The 22,645-nt window shown below is 41.9% G+C and overlaps 2 protein-coding genes across 2 annotated transcripts; one reads left to right on the top strand and one right to left on the bottom strand.

Moving 5' to 3' along the window:
- Positions 1-2,794: 2,794 nt before the first annotated feature.
- Positions 2,795-6,428, top strand: trim69 (tripartite motif containing 69). The gene is made up of 6 exons (XM_083982875.1): positions 2,795-3,499; positions 3,811-3,906; positions 4,128-4,361; positions 4,879-4,901; positions 4,993-5,108; positions 5,220-6,428. The coding sequence occupies exons 1-6, from the start codon at positions 2,864-2,866 to the stop codon at positions 5,762-5,764; spliced, it is 1,650 nt and encodes a 549-aa protein (XP_083839001.1). The 5' UTR covers positions 2,795-2,863; the 3' UTR covers positions 5,765-6,428.
- A 1,392-nt stretch (positions 6,429-7,820) lies between these two features.
- LOC310994321 (bone morphogenetic protein 1-like) lies at positions 7,821-22,116 on the bottom strand (the record flags this gene model as incomplete). The annotated part of the gene is made up of 20 exons (XM_083982963.1): positions 21,983-22,116; positions 17,977-18,087; positions 17,071-17,221; positions 16,806-16,919; positions 16,227-16,405; positions 16,022-16,127; positions 14,815-14,939; positions 14,560-14,675; positions 13,986-14,088; positions 13,746-13,862; positions 13,436-13,581; positions 12,293-12,488; positions 12,090-12,215; positions 10,865-11,028; positions 10,538-10,718; positions 9,321-9,446; positions 8,819-8,946; positions 8,487-8,700; positions 8,049-8,299; positions 7,821-7,955 (listed from the first exon to the last, which is right to left on the bottom strand). The coding sequence occupies exons 1-20, from the start codon at positions 22,113-22,115 to the stop codon at positions 7,821-7,823; spliced, it is 2,922 nt and encodes a 973-aa protein (XP_083839089.1). The 5' UTR covers position 22,116.
- Between the last annotated feature and the right edge of the window lie 529 nt (positions 22,117-22,645).

Here is a 22,645-nt window from a genome sequence, read left to right as displayed (position 1 = left end):
GTCACAGTGATGACACAGCTGTCCAGTTAAAACTAGCCTATATCCAGATTTGTTAAGATGTATTTATTTATTTATTTATTATCTAAATTGAGTCATTAAATGTTCTTCTGTGGGTCTATGGAGCCCACAGCCAACCGTGATCAGAAAAGCCACTCATAGCCACAAATAAAGCTCAGAACAGCACCTTAGTTCATAGGGTCCCGGCACATAATACGAGGAGGCATCAAACACATGCTAGGTTTGCCTGGTTTTCCATTACAGAGTAAGATAGGCTGCTATTTCTGACTGGACCTGCAGTGAACCAATGACAGACGGAGTTTCATAACATGTCACATAGGCCCTAACTAATGAACCTTGTCCACCTTCAGATACAAGGGGCAGCTAGGCAATATAAGTCTGAAACATTGTCAGTACAGAGACTAACAACTTTACTTGTCAGCCACAGCCAACTTCAAGCTAATGAACAACACCAACAAACAAAGATATAAGGCAAACAACTCTGACATGTCAACTGGCTGTTGTCAGTTTGGGTCTTGACAGACAAACATGTAGCAGAGTCTCTCTGACTTGTCCTCAAACACTAACCATCCTAACACACACACACACACACACACACACACACACACACACACACACACACACACACAGCTCCTTCAACAGTCAACTTAAAGGGATAGTTCACTCAAAATTCAAATTGCACTCATTATTTACTCACCCTCATGTCGACTAAGGGCTGGGAGAAGTTTCAGAGTCCTCCGTGGCTTCTCTGAGTTACAGGGGGTCTCGGCGTAGCAGTGCATGTCCATATAACGGTTGCAAATGGATACCACTTTTCTTCGTAACAAAAAGACACACCAAAAAACATCCAAATACCTCCATGCTTCTCGTATGTAATGTCCGTCTTGTATTGAAGCCCCGAAATGCGAAATTGTTCTGAAAAAAAAAAAAAGTCTATATTTCAAGCTTGTTTGTAGCGGAAGCTCCTCTTCCTGGTCCGTCCAAATCTCGCGCGATTTGCGCCGACATGCACTGCTACGCCGAGACACTCTAGCCGAGACCCCCTGTAACTCAGAAAAGCCACCATAATACATCCATGGAAGCCAAGGATAACTCTGAAACTTCTCCCGGCCCTTACGAGGGTGAGTAGATAATGAGTGCAATTGCAATTTGAATTTTGGGTGAGAGAGCCAGGGGTTGCATTAGGCCGCGGCTAACACGGTGTTAGCCACACACTGCAGGTAACAAGCTCACAAACAACAAGTAGGCTAAATAACCACTCTTCCACTCTTACCTGCTGATATGTCTTTTAGTGATTTGTTGTTGTTGTTGTTGTTGTTGTTTTGTCCATAAACTCCTAATAAACTCCAGAGTCATAACTCCTCAGTACTGATACAGCTAATGAATCCGTTATGGTTTTACCTGTCAAACTAGCAGGTAACGGTGGTGGGCGGGGCCTAAGGTGATAAATCAATTGTCTCTTCCCTATCCCTGTTGGGTCGCTAGGGCTGATGTAGCTACCAACAACACTCTGATCATATAATGGCATGTTGTTCAACCAGTTTATTTGTTTTCTCCATGCTTTCTGCGGCTACTTTACATTTCTGAAAACAACTTCATCCACCTGTTAGAGTTAAGATGTTCACATGATTTAAATGCACAGTTACTTATCTTTTGATCCTGGCCCCTTTAAATATTGTTGCAAAGATCACACTACACTGAGCATAAATTCCACTTCAATTGTCAATTTTCTGGTCTGGACACCAGATGTCACTCTTGTCTTTGACATAGGCCGACTGTATAGACAGAAGTAGGCCAGATCACAGGCTTTGTTTTTTTTCTTCCTATTGACAATCTCATGTCTTCTTCAAAAAGTTGAAATAATCTAAAGAGGCAGAGATACTCTCTGTTTCTGTCCCTCTCTCTTTCTCACACATCAATTTTTAAGTCATTTATAGTTTCACCAGACCTGTGATTATGTACGAGGCTACTGGAACGTAATCACAGGTCTGGTGAAACTATAACTGTGTGTGTGTGTGTGTGTGTGTGTGTGTGTGTGTGTGTGTGTGATGAGTTGTGATTGATTGATGTTAAACCTCTGTAATATTCAATCTGTTCCTGGGTTAATATGTTTCAGGGCTGTTTCACAAAAGTAAATGACAAACTTTGTGTTGTGTGTTGAGAGAAAGAGTCACGTCACTGGACAGATGTTCTCACCCCCGGCTGCTGAAAATATCTCTTGTAGTAAGTGAATGGGGGGAAAGGGAGCTCACAGGATGTCTGCAGTCGATCGACTTTTCTTCCTGCTGGCCTTTTTTTTTGTCTTTGTATAAATCTCTTAATGATTTTGTTTACCCCTCATTGACAATGATTACTTCATAGGCAGAAATCCTTGCCATAAAAAGAAGCAGGAAATCTGTTACAGCCCACACATTTCTGGTACACACACCCACACACACACACACACACACCCATTTGCACACACGCAAAGTCACATACTGTGGATTTAGATTTTTCTGTAGTTAATCTACAGCAGATTAAGAGTTTAGCAAAGCAAGAGTTTCTATGAGTTAATGCCCAGAGTCTGAACAAAACACTGCAAAGATAGAATATCCACGGTCCGCCTCGGTTTCCTGACTAAGATGTGATGTCACTCTGGAGGGAAAAGGGGGGTGCATTGAAGTGCCTTTACTATCTGCTGAGGATATGAGAGGCTGAGGCTGCTTTTGCACCACCCCCTCCATTTCCCCACAGTCAACAGGAAGACTGGAGGCCAGGGAAAACGGCCACACTCTGCAGGAGAGGAAGGACGTAGAAGTCCGGCTGTACAGTCAAAGGAACAAAGGAAAACAATCAAGGCAGAGGAATGAGCAAGACTCAGAAAGAAGTGAAGAAAATCCAAACAGTTTATCTGCAGAACTTGGAAAGAATAAACCAGGGGATAAAGCCAGAAAAGAAGAATTGGAAACCAAAGGAAGGAGACTTTGCTGTGCAAACAGCCATGGAAAAGCTGCGGCAGCCTCCCGTAGCTGGACAAGTCCCCAAAAGCTCAGCTCACAGAATCAGCAGAGACCTGACCTGCTCCATCTGCTTGGATCTCTTCAAGCAGCCGGTGTCGTTGCCCTGCGATCACACCTTCTGCCGGGGCTGCATCGAGGGATACTGGACAGGACCCAGGGGCTCCGGGCAGGGGGGCTCGGGCTCCTGCCCTCAGTGCAGGAAGGTGTACCCCGGACAGAGCTACAGGCCCAACCGCATTGTTGCCAACATAGTGGAGAGCTACTGTCACGGCCTGGAGGAGAGCGGGACCGGAGCCCTCCTGGCAGATGTTGGCGTGGCAGAGAGGGCTCCGGCCCCGGTCCCCCGCTGCAGCCGACACCGAGAGGAGCTGAAGCTGTACTGTGACGAAGACCAGGAGCTGGTGTGTCTGGTGTGTGGTGTCTCTCAGGAGCACAGAAACCACACCATGGTGTGTGTGCAGGAGGCTGAACAGAAGTACAGGGTGAGTTCACTTTGCCTCACGTACAAGATTTGCTTTAAATGTAACAGTGTGTGTTGCTTTCCTCTCAGGAAGTGGGTGAACAACAACAACATATTTATATTATGACACAACCTGTGGCTGCATACTGTATCAGTCATGGCTCTGTGCATTTATGAAAGGTCGGTGCTTATGTCTTTTTCTTAATGGTGGTGGAATTTTATCTGGATCTGCTTTTTTGTCTTGTGCATAAAAAAACAACGGGTCATTGTTAAAGCAATGAGTGTGCAGTGAAAAGTTCAGCGTGCACTGATGTTGTGTCTCTGTCCTGTCAGGCGTCTCTGAACAGCTCCATGGATTCTCTCAAAGCTGAGCTCAACACAGCTCTGCAGTATGACAGAGAGGCCGAGGAAGAGGTGAAAAAGCTGAAGGTGAGAGGATTTCAGGATATATATCATTGTGCCTGCAACCTCATATATGTTCAATTTATCCCAATTTATACTGAAAGAATAAAACAGATTCACAAAAGATTCTGCAAATGGAAGAAAAAGACATTAGCTACATGCACAGCTCTTTCAAATTCTCCCAGATCTCATACTTTCACTGTTTCACTCCTGGCATTGCAAATGTCTCTCATATTTCACCCACTCAGGAGCACACCGCTGACCTCAAGCAGCGCATCGAGGCCCAGTTCAGCGACCTGCACCAGTTCCTGTACCAGGAGGAGAAACTGCTGCAGGTGAAGCTGAAGACGGAGGAGCGGAGGGAGCTGATCCGCCTGGACGAGCACAAGGCCCTGCTGTGTGTGGAGATCTCCCGGCTGCAGAGAGCCGTCCACGAGATCGAGGACAAGCTGCTGGAGCAGGACCCGTTCACTCTGCTGCGAGTGAGTTCAGTTCAATACAAAACTGTCCATCTGGAAGCTATTACCCACATCATGAGTCAGCTTTGAAAAAGAAATGCTGACCTTATGATTTTAGACTTTTGTTGTTTCCAAAAATACATGCATGACACTGAAGCCAGAATAAGTAAAGAGCTTTCCTATTTTAGGTTACACACTGCTCTGAAATTAAATGGCCAGAAATACATCTTCATGTACAATAATGTTTGAAATATCACTACTTTTCTAATAACAAAAGAGTTGCTCGCAGGGAGTGCAGACAGGATGTAGGCCAATGATCTCACTCCTTGATCTGCAGGATAAGAAGTTCACTTTAGGCATTTATTCTGGCCATGGCTGCGGGACTTTCCCCAGCCACAGGGAGATCCCACAGGGTGGGATAGACTGAGCTCAGACGTTGATGTAATGTGGAAAAAGCTTTCTCTTCTCTCTGATACAACAAGACTAATCATCGATCTTTGTTTTTTTCTTTTCCTGTGTTTATTCCCGTGTCTCATCTCAGAGCATCAAAGTCCTGCTGCAGAGGTGAGTGTGGGAAAAGTCCAGCTGGTTTAACTTGGATCATTTTTAATTTTTTTGTCTGCGCTCATTGTTTGGACTTTGCTTTTGTTGGCAGGCCGTCGCTGAAGTTTGAGAAACCTGCGTTTACACCGCCCAGTCTGTGCGAGGGTCGGTTTGCAGGGCCCCTGCAGTACAGGGTGTGGAAATCCATGAAAGGAAGCATTTACCCAGGTGGCCTCATCTCTCTCTTTGTCTGAAGTACACAGAAACACATGCTGATAATTTAAACATAAACATTTTTTTAAAATCTGTTTTTTAATCTCATAATTTTCTTGTTTTTAGTTCCTGCAGCCATCACATTTAACTCCAGCACAGCCAACCCTTGGCTCAGCCTGACCTCCTCCCTCACCTGTGTTCGCTACCAGACCTTTAACCACACGGTGCAGGACAACCCCTACAGGTTCAACGCCGCCCTGTCCCTGCTCGGGAGCCAGGGCTTCACCCACGGACGCCACTACTGGGAGATCGAAGTCTACAGCAGCACAGTCTGGACCGTGGGGGTGGCCCGAGAGTCGGTGCCCCGGAAGGGAGTCATCAAAGCCCTGCCAGCCAACGGCTTCTGGACCCTCTCCCTCTCTTATGGGGTTCAGTACATGGCTGGCACCACACCTCCCACTGTCCTGTCCCTGGAGGAGCCACTGGCCAGGATCGGGGTGTATCTGGACTACAAGAGGGGCCTGGTGTCCTTTTATAATGCAGAGAGCATGACACATCTGTACACCTTTAGGGAGAACTTCTCTGAGACACTGTATCCATACTTCAACCTGGGCTTCCTGGATAAAGTGCATGAAAACGAGCCTCTCAAAGTTTTCTTGCCAAAGATTTAACAAGCTGGGAAAAATGGTAACAAAAGGGTGAAAGTTAGAATGAAATCAAATGGCATATCAGAAAGAAACACAACATACTTTATAGTGTACAGAATTTGATACAACATTGTATTTGTATTTGTGCAATAAGATATAAAAACACATGTGTTTTTCATGTGACACATAGTTCAGTATGTAGACTGGATCTGCAGCCACACATTTCATGTCAGAGAAGCTGTGCTTCATTGAAGGATGTGAAACTCTGGTAACCTGACTATTGTGAAAAAGTGCTACTTTTGTAATTCAATGATTGTTTGTGCATGACACACTAATAACTTTTAAGTAAACATATATCATTTAGGCCTAATACTGTGACTTTTTTTTCTCTACATTTTGAAAAAAATGTACATCATGATTCCGTTCACTTTAAAGTGTCATATCAGACTAACTAATGTTTTTGGTGCGTTCAGGAGCTTTGGGAAAATGTTCACTTTTTGATAAGAGGTGCTTGAAGCAGATAATAATTCATACATGAAAGCATCATGAGTGTTTTTTATATGTGAGTTATAATTTTGGATATTTACTTTGTACTTGCTGTGCTTGATGAATTTATTATACCAGCTGTGTGTTGTATATCTACTTTGCTGATCCAAGCTCAGTGGCACCCAACACCAAATACAGTTGTATGGGTAACATTTTAATAAAAGTATTACTTGAAAATTATTTTCCAAAAGAGTTCTTATTAATCCTCTGTGAAAATAAATAAAACGTCAGAACCATTTCATTATGTACTGCGAATGCTGAAGCTCTAATACTATATAGTTTAAATTAAAGGTGCCCTGTGGAGTTTTTGGCCACTAGAGGCAAAGAAGCAGCATTTTTACAAGCAGGTCCCTGTCTTTGTTTGCATCATACTTAAATGAGGATGCACGTGCACATGCGTAAAAAAGCTGATTATACAACACACGTTATGGTTAGTTTCATGCTGTTGCACTGGTGGCAGTAACATTCATAGAAATACTGCAACACGTCATCAATAAAGGCAGTGAAGAAGACTCCAAACGTGGATGTAAACATTGCCTCACTCAAAAGTGATTTATAAGAAAGAAAAATGTTGCATGCATTTGTCAGACTTTCAAGATACACACACGTGGTGAGTTAAGAATGAATGTAAACAAAACTTTGTTTGTTTAGAAGGAAACTTCACAGGGCGCCTCTAATACCAGCCTGAAAACAGCCAGTCATGTTTAGATTTAAGTTTAAAGTTGCTTCTTTGACTACACCCATCATCAATAATGGGTAGGACTAAGTGTGTCATAGGTGTCGTCTCTCACTCCTGTAAACAAGTGATGTCATCGTGCACTTACACACCCTGGAGTACACGTCTACATCACAGGAGCAAATTGGGACAATCGAAAAATAAGATTTTTATCTGCTCTTTAGGCTCAATGTACTGTAAAAAGGGGGAACAAATATTCAATATATTAAAGTATGAGGTGCTAATTTCGTCTGTTAAAAAATGTCAGGGAACTATATTAATGTACTGTAGGAAATCCAAAAACTAAAGAAAAGCACAGACAGGTCAGAAAGAAATATTAAATAATTCAACTCTGACGTAAAATATTTCTTTCATACTTAGGCTATAATCATCATATGGATTTTGATATGATACAGAAAAGTGCTTTACTTTCATTAGAAGTGACCAAGCTTTAAACCTCAGACGGCAAAAAGTGACACAGTTGAAATCATGATTAAAACAAAACGCAAACTATATCACAATATATACATTTTATATCTTAGCACAGTGTTATGATGTAATCAGCTCATTACAAGTGGCGTGACTGGATTTACTCAACATGATAATCACTTCAAACTAATCCTTACCTTTCATCCTATATAGCTACATAATGAGAAAGAGTAGAGATGTTATTTCTCTGCATGGCTTCGCTCTTTCTAGCAGATAAAGTATGTGTGTTGGTGTTTGTGGTCTCAATCCATGCATTCATTTCTCCTCTGGAGAAGGGTGTGTGCGACCAAATGTTAGGGAGGAAGTCTCCATTTAGATTTGGGGCAAAAGTCACTTGCTTGCGTGTAACGTGTCCTGGAACTTTGTGCTTGTGTAGCGCACATGAAAGCCTTTTTTATTGATGCTGTCATCTGAGTGAAACTTTAAAACGATGGCGTCTCCAGCTGAGTAGACCTCCTCTGGAGCCTGAAGAAAAGAGGCAAGAGGAGACGGTTAATGAAGCAAAAAGTTAGTTTGAGCTCCATTTGCTACACAAGCCTGATATTTTTTGCCTCTCACCCCTAATCCACAATATCTGCCCAGCCTCGGAGACTTGATGTCAGCGCCGTCGTACAGCTCCACGTAATCGTAGCCGCAGTCGGCCTCCTCCTCGATCTCAAACACTTGGAAGACGATCTCCACTCCGTAACCCTTCTCAGCAGTGACCACCCACAGACAGTCAGAGCCACCAGGGTAGTTGTTATCTCCAAACTGTGCATGAGAGTACAGATCTTTTGTCTTGACCTCGGCCTTAAGACTTCCTCCACATTCTGGGAATCCACAACCACAAAATTAAAGGGTCAAAAGGAGCAACTCGTAAAAGTGAGGAAAGAATGCAGCTTTCTAAACACAACAGAAAACAAATCCCTGGTTGTAAATGTCCCATTTTTGGGAGAGAGTCTTTTTAATACAACTCAGAAACAATAACCTTCCTTTTGCTGCTGCTGCTTTGCCCACCTGCTCTGTGTGAAACCTCAAAGCCTCTCTTCTGCACCGAGTTGTCCGAGTAGAAACGCAGGAACATTTTGTTGCCAGTGGAAACGACCGGAGAAGGTTTCTTGGTGCCGCAGAAACGTCCCAGGCTCTGTCCACGGGTGTCTCGCCCGTCGTAGATCTCCAGGTGGTCGTAGGCACACTCCAGATGAGCCTCCATGTCGATGTCATTGAACACCTGAAATTCATTTTAAAAAGCCATGGATGACATTGATCGGCTGTTGTCTGTTTGAAAAATCTTCACTTTCACAATATAATAATAATAATAAAAAACAAAAAAACACTCATTAACATACAAGCATGATTCGATGGCCCGGGGTTGTGGTCACAGACCAGGTGCAGGCCTTCTTGCTGGGGTATCTATCGGGCCAGTTGGGGCTGCTGATGATGCCTGACACACTGTTTACAACAAAATCACAGCCGGCTGAAAATAAAAACAATGAAGTTGCGTCACTTAGTGCTCACATGTTTCCTCTGGGGCATTTTTCCTGGACAATGCATCATAAAAAGAAAATCAAAAGTAGAGCCTTCAACACTCAGTGAGACTAAAAGAGGCAATGTAAGTATTTCCTTATGCACAAGTTGATCTACAGTATGTATAAAAAATATGATGTTGAGTAACGTGGCCACATGGGAGAAAGCAAGGACCCACCTTGTATCTCCTGATGGCCTCAAACTCAACCTCCAAAGGCCATAATTGAGGTCTGCTTATTTCTTATTTTCAACATTGTGTAATTTACGAACCGACCCTTTAAATCCTGCAGATGAAGGACAGTGGAGACACATACTGTACTGTACCTTCCTTGCAGTCGTGCTTGTTGTCGTGCAGCTGGAAGCCGCTGCGACACTGACAGCTGTAGCTTCCGAAGGTGTTCACACACTCGTGCTGGCAGCCTCCATTGTCTTTGGAGCACTCATCGATATCTGTCGACGTTTAAGTTATTTTAATTCAGAATTCCTTTGCACAGCAACATGTGAATCGCAACAGGCTGTGGTAACATATTGAGTTAACATTTTAGACATTTTAGGCTCTGCTGCTGAGTGCAGACACAAAGGTTATCTGTGCTCTTCGAGATTCGAAGAATCTGCTGCGTTAAACACCAACAGGTCAGCAAACCATCTCCTGGGTATCCTCTACGTTTGTGTTTTTGAAAAGAGCAGATATCAAATATATTCTTTCTGACGGCTGTTTTAGAAAACAACATTTCTTGGGTAAAAAGGTGCTGGTTCAGTGTGGAGGGAAGGATGAAATATCCACGAGTGTGGGTTTGACTCCATGAGATCACATAATGAATTATCAATACAATATAATAAATACTAATGAAGCATTAAAACAGCTACATGGGGACATCGTTGAGCTCAGTGGGTAGAGCAGGCGCCCTGGTTCTATTCCACTGGTGGCCCTTTGCTGCATGTCGTTCCCCCTGTCTGTCCCCCATTTCCTGTCTCTCTACAGTTGTCCTATCAATTAAAAGGCTGAACAGCCCAAAAAATATTTATACATTATTCTTATTTTTATGATTGTTCCATAGGTAACATTAGAATTAACAGCTGTTTACTTGCTAGTTTGAAAGAAACATTGAGAGTTCATCATCCCTCTTGGTTTAGTCTCTTTGTTTTCTACTGAAGCTACTGTAGCATGCTAGCTAGCCGGCCAGGGTCACTTTCCGATACCGAGTCACTGTATCTTCCAGTCTGCCTTGAAGAAGCAGCACTGCTCAGACAACTTAGAAACAATGTCTATATCAAATGTAAATGAAAAATGTTCTATTTGATTTTGAATGTAAAAGAATATTTATTTAAAATGTACTTATTTTGTGTAAAACTTAAAGTTTTAGTTCCACATGAAGTCCGTTTTTCTCCTTATGGCAGAAAATGGAGTCAGCTGCCTACTTTGTTTTCATAATGAGGTGATGGTTTTTGTCTTTTTTAGTGTTCCACATCTGGACGTATTACATAACACTCAATATTTCCCTCCTCAACACTTCCAAAATATTTGACTCAGTGAGACTTACCAGAGAAGAAGTGAGCCTTGAAGCCCCTCTTGGACACCGTGTTGTCCGACTTGAACTCAATCCTCATGTTGTTTTGTTGGGAGGTGATGACCTCGGGTTTCTCTGCTCCACAGAACTTCCCATGAAGCTTTGAGTCCGAACTCAACCCGCTGCGCACCTCCACATAATCATATTTACACACCTGATGGTAAACACTAGAAGATTTTACTTACCAAGGACAAAGGAGGAACGTTAGCATGTTACTGAATGCACTGTCTGCAGAAAGACTGTGATATATTCCCCTGAGCAGAAATACATCACAAACAGTCTTTACGATCGTGTACTTACATCATTCCCTTCGGTCTCAAACACATCAAACGCCAGAGTGATGCGATACTGAATGGGCGCCACAAGCTGCCACACACAGTTCTTGTTTGGTGGGTATTCTTTGGGCCAGCCGGGGGTGGTGAGTGAGCCGTTCAGCTTGGTGATGAACCCACCACAGGCAGCTGCTGGTGGGAGAAAACACTGATTTTAGTGGTGGAAGAGTCAAAGATAGACACTTGCATCACATAAATTACAAAACCCATGTGTGAATTAGGAAATTCAGAAATGGGTTTTGTAATTTCTAACTTTTTCTTTAAAGGAATAGTTCTGCAAATAGTTTTGCAAATTTGAATTTTGGGTGAACTATTCTTTTAAGTGAAGACAAAGATGAGCTCTTGAAATACAAGATTAAACAAAATGACACCAAGAAGTGAAGTGAAACTGTAATAGGAAGTAGTAGGGCTGGAATTGCATCAGTCACTTTAGAATAAATTTCAATATCTTTTCTAATATCAGTGAATGCACCAAATCCAGCTGGAGAAATGTGTAATTCTCCATTTATACGGTTTGACTGGCAAAGCTCACAGAGAAGCTACAGTGAGGATGTGGTGCTCCCTTGTGGTAAAAGACGAAACTACCAGAGAATCGAGCATTTCCTGGGAGAAGGATATCATCATGTGATTCTCTTGAAACATCTGTGTTTATCACGAACACATGTACTGGAAACACTTGAGAAGAGCATTAATGCAGCACATAAAATGTGTAAAGTGTGTAACTTTTAAGTGTTCATCCATTCTGATGACAAAAATAACTTTAATTAATTTATTGCCAGAGTCGATGTTTCCCAGCTGCGGTCCTCAAGCCCGTCTGTCAGAGAGCTGAATCAGCTGCCTCCTCATGTGGAGTCGATTATTATATAAATGTGAGGAATGTAGAGTTCTTAGGGCCTAAAGGTCGATGCTGAGGTGGAGGTTTGGGGTTTGATGCTATATTTGCAGCTACAGAAGTAGAAACACTAGTGATTGACAGTTTTCAGGTGAGAAGTGTATGGACAGACCTGCAGCAAACTGATGGACGTCAGGCAAAGTGTGTGATCAATGTGTGTTGCAGTGAGAGGAGTTGGTCACACGAGGGCAGCAGCTGATGCTTCAACCAGCTTAGCTTGATATTTCCAAATAATAGCAGTCTAATGTTGGGTGTGTGTATGTGTTATGAAAGGATGTGGAGTTATATACTCTGCACTCACTCTCACAGCTGCGTCTGTCGGCTGCCAGCTCATATCCAGGGTCACAGGCACATCTGTAGCTGCCCAGTGTGTTCAGACAGCGCTGCTCACAGTGGCCGTTGTCAGGTCTGGAGCACTCGTCCATCTCTGGCGAATCAAAAATAGACAATTTGCATCATCTTCTGCAAAACTTCAGTCTGGAAACAACAAGAACAACAACATACCTTTGAAAAAGTTGGCTGCAAACCCGGCTTTGTTGACCGATCCATCAGATACAAACTTCAGCCAGAGCTGGTTGGAGCTGCTTTTGATGTCGCCTGGTTTGTCGTAGCCGCAGAAATGGCCGAGCAGAGGGCTGCTCTCTGAGCTGCCGTCCCTCACCTCCACATAGTCGTAGGCACAGCTGTCGTGTCTCTCAATCTGCAGTCGCAGCAAAGACAGTGAGGTGCACATTACAATAGTTTAGTTTTAGTTTTGTTTTATTATGGATCCCCATTAGTCCTCACCTTGGTAAGGACTATTTTAAATTAGCATCGATGCTACAATCAGGCACATTTACATGTTTCTTATATGTACATTGATGTGCGCTGTCCCAGTCAAATAAACAAATAAAGTAAAGTAAAGTATTCTTTCTGGGGTCCAGACACTCATACGTGACAATCAAGACATAATACAATAAATTACAGAATTAAATAAATGAAAAACAACAAAAAAAACAACTTTGACTTTTCAAAACCTTAGAAAAATCTAAGTTCTTTACTAATAATGGCCTCTTTTATTTTCTTTGTGAATCTCCATTTATTTTCAATGTTGGTATATATGGTGGGAGCTGATTCCAATACGTCACTGCTCTATACATTACAGTTCTCCTAAGTAAGTAAAATGAGCACTCAAGGCATGCCTGGTTGCATAGCCATGCCTATCATTAGTAGTTTGAAGCTGCAACAACAAATTATTAGGTTTTCCCACATGATAAATATTAAACAAAATGTGACCAAACTATAAGCGAATCTTTGTTCTACTGTCATCCAAGACAGCGTTCCATGCATCCCCTCTACACTACTCCTCGCAGAGCAGCGGAGAGCAAGTCGTGCTGCTCTATTCTCTGTGTGATTTGGAGTTTTTGTAAGTCTTGTTTTGAGGCGCTGGACCATATTATTGGGCAATAGTCAAGACAGGATAATACTAAAGATTGCAATACCAGTTTAACTGCTGAACCTGACAAAAGATGAGCAATAGAGGACAAAGATGCAGGTTATCACAAACAAATACACTGTAAAGATGTGCAAATTCAGGCTTTGACATGGGACAATAACAGAAATCATAGAAAATGTTCAAACATCTGTTGAGAGTAAAGGTGGTTTTACCTCAAAGGACTGAAACGAGAGGCCGACATCGTAGCCTTCTGCCACAGTGATCCTCCACACACAGTCTTTATTGGACTGGTAGTCATCTGGGTAATTGGGTGACTGGATCTGGCCGCTGTCCCGCTTCACCTCTCCTCCACAGATGGCTGCACAGGAGGAGACAATTGTGACTAATTTCCTCTATTTCAGTTCAGGAGTTGACGTTACGCATTGAAATCAGATGTAAAACCTGCAGCAAACGGCTGAGGTATCACAATGAGGATGTGGTACTGGTTATGAACACGTACAATCAGCACCATAGATGAAATACCTTCATAAACGGCTGAGAAGCCTTTGCCGACCCAGCTGCTGCTGCTTCTGAATTCAATCCACAGCTGACTGTCAGCGGAGATGATTGGATCTGGAAGGGTGTCGCCACAAAAACGACCTGCCAAAGCGCACGACACGGCCCGTCAGTGAGCACCATGCAGGTACTGAATACATGAAACTGTCTGAGGATGTAGGGACACAGAGAGAGGGGGAGTCTAACTGCTAATCAAGGTTTAGAGACCTCTCAGTGGAGCTTTTCTCCAGAACCCGTCTCGGACCTCCACGTGGTCGTACCAACACAGGTGACTCCTGAAGAGGTCCAAGGAGGTAAAATTCAAAACAATCTGGGAGAGACACACAGACATAAGAGACAGACAGAGGGTGGGTGAGAGTATGGAGATAACTTAAACATCAGGACATCGGTTTTTATATTTCTGCACTGTCATACGGTTATACATCAAAATAACATGGAATATACTGAGCAGATGAAACAAAGGATTGAGAAAGGAAATAATCTGTAAGATGATACGTTCACTTATCCATGATTACCATCAATTTCCACATTAACCACATAAACAATCAATGAAGTGCCCTGCATGATCAGTGGATGCTATTTCCTTTCTCATTATGTTTTTTTCTGTAATTATATCACAACCAACTCGAGGTTTTAAAGTGTTCTGCTTAGATGACGGATGAAGTTTTTAAATTAAATTACAGTTTGTAGGATTCTGAGAATATGAGTGAATTTAGGAAGGTATGGTATTCATACAGTCGTTTTGTTTGTGAAGGGTTATAACTTGTTAGATGCCGTTCACCTTCTCTCCAGGAGTGACAGAAATCCTCCAGACACAGTGAGCGTACGCTGAGTAGCCGTTGGGGAAACCAGGAGAGGAGAAGTTTCCGGCGCTCTCCTGCAGACTGTCCCCGCACTCTGTCACAACAACACAACACAACTCACTCCTATAATTGGCTTTGACAATGATAAAAGATCTAAAGGGTCGAGATGTGGTTCTGTTTGACAGCTGTAATCGATCGGTGCCGATGTTTTCTACACATCCAAAGAATCTTACTTGCACATTTGTAGAGTTTGCGGGCCTGTGCTACGTCCCCTTTGCTGAGCCTGGTCCTCTGTCCAATCACCGGCCTGGCTCCATTGACATCGTAACGGGGCGAGATTGTGTCTAAGAAGACTCCTCTGATTCAGACAAATCATAAAACGTGAGCAGTTCATTTGTCAGAGAAGATCAAAATGATCTAATGATTCCAAAATTGATTCTAGCACAAATGAGCCCGATGAAGCTCAATGACGTTTTCAACAAGACTGATCTTCAGCACCTTGATACTTTATTGATTCTGATAATCTCTCACTGGGTTTGGAGCTCACTCTTGCTCAGTTCCCATGGTGATGCGCCCATGAATGACAGGCATGTGCAAACAGAGCGCTCTGAATGGGGCCTTTTGCCGGTGCCAGCCGGCTCAGTGGAGCCCACTCCTGAATGCCAGAGAAAAAGGCCACTCCAGCCCAAATTGTTCAACAAAGCCTGAACTGCCAGGCCTTTATTTAGCTTGGCTTTCCTCCATGACCCAGACCAGCAGAGCGGTGATGGAGGTAAAAACACCAAAGCACAGAGAAAAGCAACGGGGCAACAACATGCACGAGACAGAAATGAAAAGGAGACTAGTGTGAAACCGTTTCTGTGACAATAAAGGACCAAATCCCTGAGGTTTCCTATAGAGCTTGTTTAGCAGAGCTGAATAAAGGGACAAACACCAGGTCAGTGTAGTAGCTCAGCTGATAATGCAGCAGGATATTAGTGACACATTGGGAGATTTCTTTCACATGGGTTGAGCTGGATTTGATGTCGACGATGCTTCTCTGCAGTGACAGTAAACACAGCATTAAATACTGAGCAGGACTTTTATCAGTGGAATATGTCGTATAGTTTCAGTCAGAAGCAATGATAGTTGCTATAATGGTCTAGTTAGAGATGCAGGCTGGTGCACTGTACAGTGTGTTGTCAGTTCAAATATACAGATGGAGCGGACAGAGTGAATCACCAGTGCTCGACAATTAGACTATTGAGCAAGGCATATTTCCAGTAATTGCCCCAGTGGAGCTGTTTAATGGCCTCTTAACGTGAGCCAGGGTAGAGCTAAAAATAAAGCCTGCATTCTCAGTAAACTCTCAAGAGGGAAATAACAAGAGGCGAAATCCCCACAGTCTGTTTAGCATGAAGAAAAAATGCGAAGAATAACAAAGCATCATACAACACCAACCTGGAAAATGTATTCCTTGCATAATGCATGATGCTGCCAAAGTCGTACACTTCCCCCAGAGAGTCGACCTCGCCTGGTTCCATCTTCAGGAAGTTATACTCCTGTCCTATTCACAGACAGACAGTCACTGGACTAAATGCAAAGAAAAACATCTGGAGGGTTCAGTGAGCACGCACATCCATTCACGCTTATTCAGTAACAGTACCTGGCTGGATGTTGTCTCTGATGATGCTTACATGCTCGTCTCGGTCCGGGCGTGTGTGTTCATGCCAGAAACCGATCACGTGGCCGAGTTCGTGCACCACAATGCCAAACTTGTCGCAGTTCTTCCCTATGGAGATGGCCTGAGGGCCGCCACCTCTCCTTCCCACGTAGGAGCAACACCTGCAGAGGACGACACGGGTCAGGGCCACATCCTGCAGCACCTGCAGAGCAAACACTGACTCTTTGCTGTTTGAGAATATTAAAGGTGTTATTGTGGGTTTAAGGGTTCATTTAAGATTCTTTGCGGTAATTTTTCTGCAGTGCCTTCTGTTTATTTCTGTTCTGTTTCATTTGTAAAGTGGGAACAAGCTGTGAGCACCTCACTGACATATCAACACCTTGTAAATTTGCTGAACTTAGCCAAGAGTAACTTGTTTAAACAGCTGCCTGCTGCTGCTGGAAGTGATGTTGACGAGAGTGAAACAAAACAGTTGTGGGATGAGAAAAAAAAAATAGATGAAAGATACAAAAACATGAAACATATAAATATTTAAACATGGTTAATGAGCTCCTAACTCACCCACATGGCCTGTAGGTGAAAACAATGTAGCTTTCTTCAGTCGTCCTCTCAACGAACGTTACACAAGTGTGTTTCTCCCAGTGACGCATCGCCTGACGGAAAATGGCCCGTTGACTGCCTGAAAGGAAACTCTGACTTAAGAGTGTGACAGTTTCAAGATGTCTCAACCACCACACATGCCAACAAGCACAGGTTGGCTGCACAGAGGAGCCCAAAAACTCCGGTGTAAAAACACTTTGAAGGGTTTATTGTTCTCATTCAGCACTCACCACTGAAATTCCCACTGATGGCATATGGTATGATGCCATCTGGCCACACTCGCTCAGGCCTGGAGGTGGCCGCTCTCCTCAGGCGACGCAGTTTGTCTGCAGATCTTTTTCTCCTGACACTGTCATTGGAGGAGGTCGACCTGTTGGCTGCAACAAGTGAATGGAAAATGTGCATTTGTTATCATCAACTTATTTGATCTAAAAAAGAGGGAGTCAGTCAGAATATTCACAGGTTACTTTATAGTAGGCCTTTATACAACAACGACACACCTTCTCACTTATTGTTTTTATTCATTATTTTCATTACTTTCTACATTGTAGATTCAAACTGAAGACGTCAAAACTATGAAGGAACACAAAAAAGTGTTAAACAAAGCAGAAAATGCTTTAGATTTTAGATTTTTTGAAGTAGCCACCTTTTGCTTTGATGACAGCTTTGTGCACACTTTTGATCAGTTCATGAGTTCGTCACCTGGAACGGTTTTCCAACAGTTTTGAATGAGTTCCCAGAGGATCTCAGTTGGGTTTAGGTCATGTGACAGAGAACACTTTTGTTTTAATGAACACTTTTGTGTTTCCAGCATTCCTTCATAGTTTTGAAGTATTCATAATTAATCTACAATATAGAAAGTAATAGAAATAAAGAAAGACCATTAGATGAGAAGGTGTGTCCAAATTTTTCACTGGCAGTGTATAAACTTTATTATGGACTCAGGTCTATCTACAAGACACACAAAAACAGCCAACACAATACATATAATAAAAGTTGATGAAAGCTAAAAGTTCATAGTTAATATAACTAAAAGTAAATAGAAGTTTCTACGAGAATAGAAAGAAACATCTGTACCTATGTCTCCAGCAGGTGACTGGTATCTGATCTAATGTTCGTCGAGCTTTGATACCTGAGTCTGTTTGGTTGTTCTGGATGGTCTGCGGCTCATCCTCACTGCTTTGGGCCTCTTTGAACATGCGGAGGTCATCTTCATCCAGAGCAATGTCTCCCAGAAAAGCAACTGGAGCAGACACATGAGCACACAGGGAAACAGAAGATAGTATACATAAGACTGAAATTCTGTTCAAAGTAAAACAATAAACTCAGGATTACGCCAATTAGCAGTAGTTAGCTTCATTTAACATAACAGGTGGGGGATACTAGCCCTGCTCTGTCCAAAGGCAACAAAGTCCGCTCAATAGCACCTCAACCCTCTCTAGCTACATCATGTTTTATTTGCACATGTTTAAAAAATAAGGATTAAATTGTCCATTTTAGAGGCAATTGTTTTAACCTTTGGACACAGGCAGTTGAGCTGTTTTATGCTAACTTTAGCTGTGTCCTGTGTGTGAGTGGTATCAGTCCTCTCATCTAATTCCAGGCAGGAGAGCAAAGTGTTGTTACACCCAAAAATAACATGTATTCTGTGCGTGAATGCAGTATCAACACATCTCACTGGCTAAATATACAGTATAAAGAACTGTATCTCTGAACATCAGCGATATTTTCTCCTCCTCGGTGCAGGACAGGACTCCATGTGTCTGTTTGATCAGCAAACACAGCTCCTGAATACAGTCTGCGCCACATTGTCTGACTGCTCTGTCATTTTAAAAGGTGAAGGATGTTTTACAGGACTGTATCACACTGGGGCTGGAGGGCTTTGCAATGTTGCTGAACGGCTACAAACAATGTAGCGACGTACAAATCAGCATTTTGAACAATGACTGCTCTATTGTCATAAGAGTTTGTTTTTTTCTTTCTTTTTATTCAAGCATGTCCCAATTCCTTACCAAGATTCATTCTCAATAAAGTCAAGAAGGAAGATGTCACCAAGGAGAGTTACAGTTAGTCCGACACTGGTTTCTAAGTTTGTGTCTTATGTCATTTTTTCAGGCAAAATTTGTTTTTGAGTTTCTGTGGCATATTTCCTGCAGCAAACCATCTTCAGTGTTCAGAAACTGGATAGCCCATTGAGGTCATGAACATCAGAGCAAAGACCTTTACCTGCCTGATAAGATATCGCAATAAATCATTTATCAGCTTTACAATACATTCCTTCACCTGTAAAAACATCATGAGAGGAAATTTCTTGTCCTCTATATAATAATTCACTTGTGACCAAACATCTGAAGCAACATTATCCACTGTGTGTTTGAACTCCAGATTGTGATTTTAAGATTCAGGATTCAAGATTTAAGATTCAATACTTTACTGACATGTTGATTGGAATTTGTTTAAGTGGGCTTCACGCACCGACAAGAAACATTCACTTACATTACAGATAAAACATAAATAACGAGATAAACATAAAACAGGAGAAAACCCAGTCCATTACAGTAAAAGAGTAAAATAAAAACACTAAGGCACTTGTTGTAGGGTTAGCAGTAGTCCACATATAAAGTGCATGTTAAAAGTGCACCATAAAATAAATAACAATAATAAAATTGATACAATAATAATAAGTACTGTAAATAAAATAGTGTTTGTCAGCCCCTTGATTAAGCCCTATCAATTGGCTCAGCATGGTAGTTCCTGAGTGTTGAGTAGTCAGACAGCTTGGGGATCTGTTCTGTTCTGTAACATGGTGTCAATTGATTGCAATGCGATCAATGCTCAAAAAAGCATCACAGATGAGGAAAGGTTTAACTCTTAACTCCTTGCTGTTTCCTTTTCAAACAAGAGGGATCCACAGTCATAGCCATAGTGCAGGAAGAGGAAGACATAAGGAGTGAAAGTATACAGTGAAGAGCTGCGACTTAGTGCGTGACTACCTGCTCAACATGGCTGACAAGGATGTTTCCGTTTTAGATTATAGATAATTCAACCTGAACAGCGGGGAATCAGGAGAAAAGGAAATGCAATTATGAGCAATCATGAGAAATTAAACATGCCAAAAGCGGAGATGACTGACTGTGACAGAAAGTTGGACTGAAGTCGTGCTGCTGGCTCAGACAGACTGTGTTGAAATGAACGGGAAAACCTAAAGTCAATAAGTTTCTTTCCCATGAGACATTAGAGCAAACTTCACCTCCTCTACTCTGCATCTTGATGATGTTTCTTGCTCCAAAACAGCCATTTTGAAACCTCCATCTCCTTCCATCTTGGCATTTTGTGTGTTTTTTTTTTCTTCGAACATACATCTTGGCATGAATCAAGATTTCATATTGCACAGATCCAGCGGAGCAGCTCACAGGAGTATTTCCCATCAAATAACTCATTTAGCTGTGCAATGTAACAGCCTTTGGAAGTCCAAATGAAAAGACGTAGCTGGCCCTGTGTCGGCCTTTGAAGTGAATTCACTCATGCAAAGGGTGACTGTAAATGACTGTCACCCCTGCAGTGTGCACCCCATGCCCTGAAGCCAGAGGGATTTCACCGGCGTCCAGCCAAGGACGGCGCTGGCATGGCCTCAATGACCTCCAGTCTCCAGGCAACTGCCTCGGAGAAGAAGAACGGTGTGTTTTGGAAGTTTCAGAAGTCACAAATGAAAAAGGAACCCCAACCAGCTGGAGGCCCCTAATAACCAAATTAACTGTTTAGTATGTTAGACCGTGGAAAAAAAAACCTTGTATTTCACTTATTCACTTGAGAAGGCTCATTACAAAGGGAAGGCAGGCGGATTCGACCAATCAGAGACAGTCTGCTCTGCTTCCTGACAATGATACGTTTGACTTTTTATTCACAATTCGTTATTAACATACTAGCGTGCTCTACAGTATGTACCTGATATCAGTACAGTAATGTGAGCTGAATGTTCTCCTTTTGAATTTAAATTATTATTATCTCACTTAAATGTTTGACCTGACTTTCTTAAACATACTATACACCAATAATTTAAAAACCATCAAAGTACTTAACAATTAGTACTTTATTCTTGTACTTCACTACATTTCAGAGACAAATATTGTAGTTTTTACTCTGCATTTATTCAACTGCTATAGTTACCATGAAGATCAATAATTTAAATACAAAACATATGACCAGCTGATAAAATATGATGCACTGCCAAAAGATAAATAATCAACTGCTAGAAGAACAGTAGACTGCACCTAAATGAATTATCATATGAATTCTTTGGTTTCAATATTTGAACACTTTTTGTTGCTAATACTGACGATGATGTGCTTCTAATTGTAAACTAATAATAATGTGAGAATTAAACTTGTGTTTTAGGTGTTTTTATTGTTATTTCTTCCTCTACTCTTTCACGCTTGAAAATCACTTGACAGCAGTAGAATAAAGGTAATAGAGCTACATTACTTTACTTTACACTTTTTGTGAGCTGTTGGTTTCATCTCTGATATTATAAGGTCTGTATATGTAACATATCAAGACATTATATGTTTGATTATGAAATAATTTAAAGTAACATAACATGCAGGTGCTCCCTGCAGTGCATTGTATTAACATCATACGCTCTCCATCAGTCTGACCTTTGCCTTTATTACTAATAACTGTGCTGTTACTGTGTTAAGAAAACACTGTCCTCAGGTCAGTGCTGTTTGCTGAAGGACCAAATTATAAAAACTATTATAGGCCTACAGTTTTGAGGTACTTGCTACTTTTTTTTAAAGAAACTTTTACATATTTACCTCAGTTTACTTTTGCTGAAATACAGTTTGTTGCTCAAACTATTGTGACTTAGATAAAACTAAAAAAAAAAGAAAAAAAAAAGTGGGATACTAAACTGTTTATGTTCTTGAATAGCTTAATAATAACTTGAAAATTAAATTAAGATAATATAAAGAGAAAGATTTTAATATATATTTAAATGTTTTCATTAGCTTGCATTTTAGCCTAGCTGGCTTTAAATCCACATCACAGAGATTTTCAACTTTACATTAGCATAACATATTTTTTTGATTAGGGAGAAACTAATCAATAAACTGACGGGAGGACGTAAAATGAAACTGTACCGGCTTTACACGGATCCTTGTAGTCGATTGCATCACCGAGGTAGGTAAAATTAGTGTCCACACTCTCCCAATCAGCCGCCAGAGAGACGCACAGGAGACCGCACAGCAGCAGGGAAAACGCACGAGTTGCCATCGCTTCAGATCAAAATGTGTGGACGAGCTAAAGTTCATGAACGTCCCTGAATCAAAGGAAGAGAAAACAGCGCAAAGAAAGTTCCTGGTTTCATGAACCCAGCGCTGTTTTCTCACGTCTCCATGCTGCTGCAGTGATTCACTGACATACAGGAAAGAGAGCAGAGCTCACACAGTTCACAGCTAAACACACAGCCATGCAGCAGAGAGGTGCTTCACCTGGACCCAAACACACTCCTATAGAAGTGAGACTTAAACCCTGTGTGATGCTTCTTGTTTTGTTTTGTGTAATCACCTAATACTAGACTGGTTAAGTTGAGTTGGCTTCTTGAGGATAAAACATTAAAAACAAGACAGAAACCAAGAGATGTTACGTATCTGCAGCTCTAAACAACAGCCAGCATGTTTAAATTACAACTATAAATTCATATGATTGATTGATTTATACCTGTTAGCTGGTTCTTCCTCTAAAAACACCCAGGTAGTGGACAGCCTGATGCTCTCAGCAGGTGTTGAATCATGACCACACAC

Source organism: Trachurus trachurus (assembly GCF_905171665.1).
Source record: "Trachurus trachurus genome assembly, chromosome: 12".
NCBI lineage: Eukaryota > Metazoa > Chordata > Actinopteri > Carangiformes > Carangidae > Trachurus > Trachurus trachurus.
This window is presented reverse-complemented; position numbering and strand designations above follow the sequence as displayed.

Excerpts from the sequence above, each read along its gene's own strand:
- trim69 (XM_083982875.1), top strand. The coding sequence starts at position 2,864 with ATGAGCAAGACTCAGAAAGAAGTGAAGAAAATCCAAACAGTTTATCTG. Across the intron at positions 3,500-3,810 it reads AGGCTGAACAGAAGTACAGG|GCGTCTCTGAACAGCTCCAT; the intron begins GTGAGTTCACTT and ends CTGTCCTGTCAG. Across the intron at positions 5,109-5,219 it reads GAAAGGAAGCATTTACCCAG|TTCCTGCAGCCATCACATTT; the intron begins GTGGCCTCATCT and ends TCTTGTTTTTAG.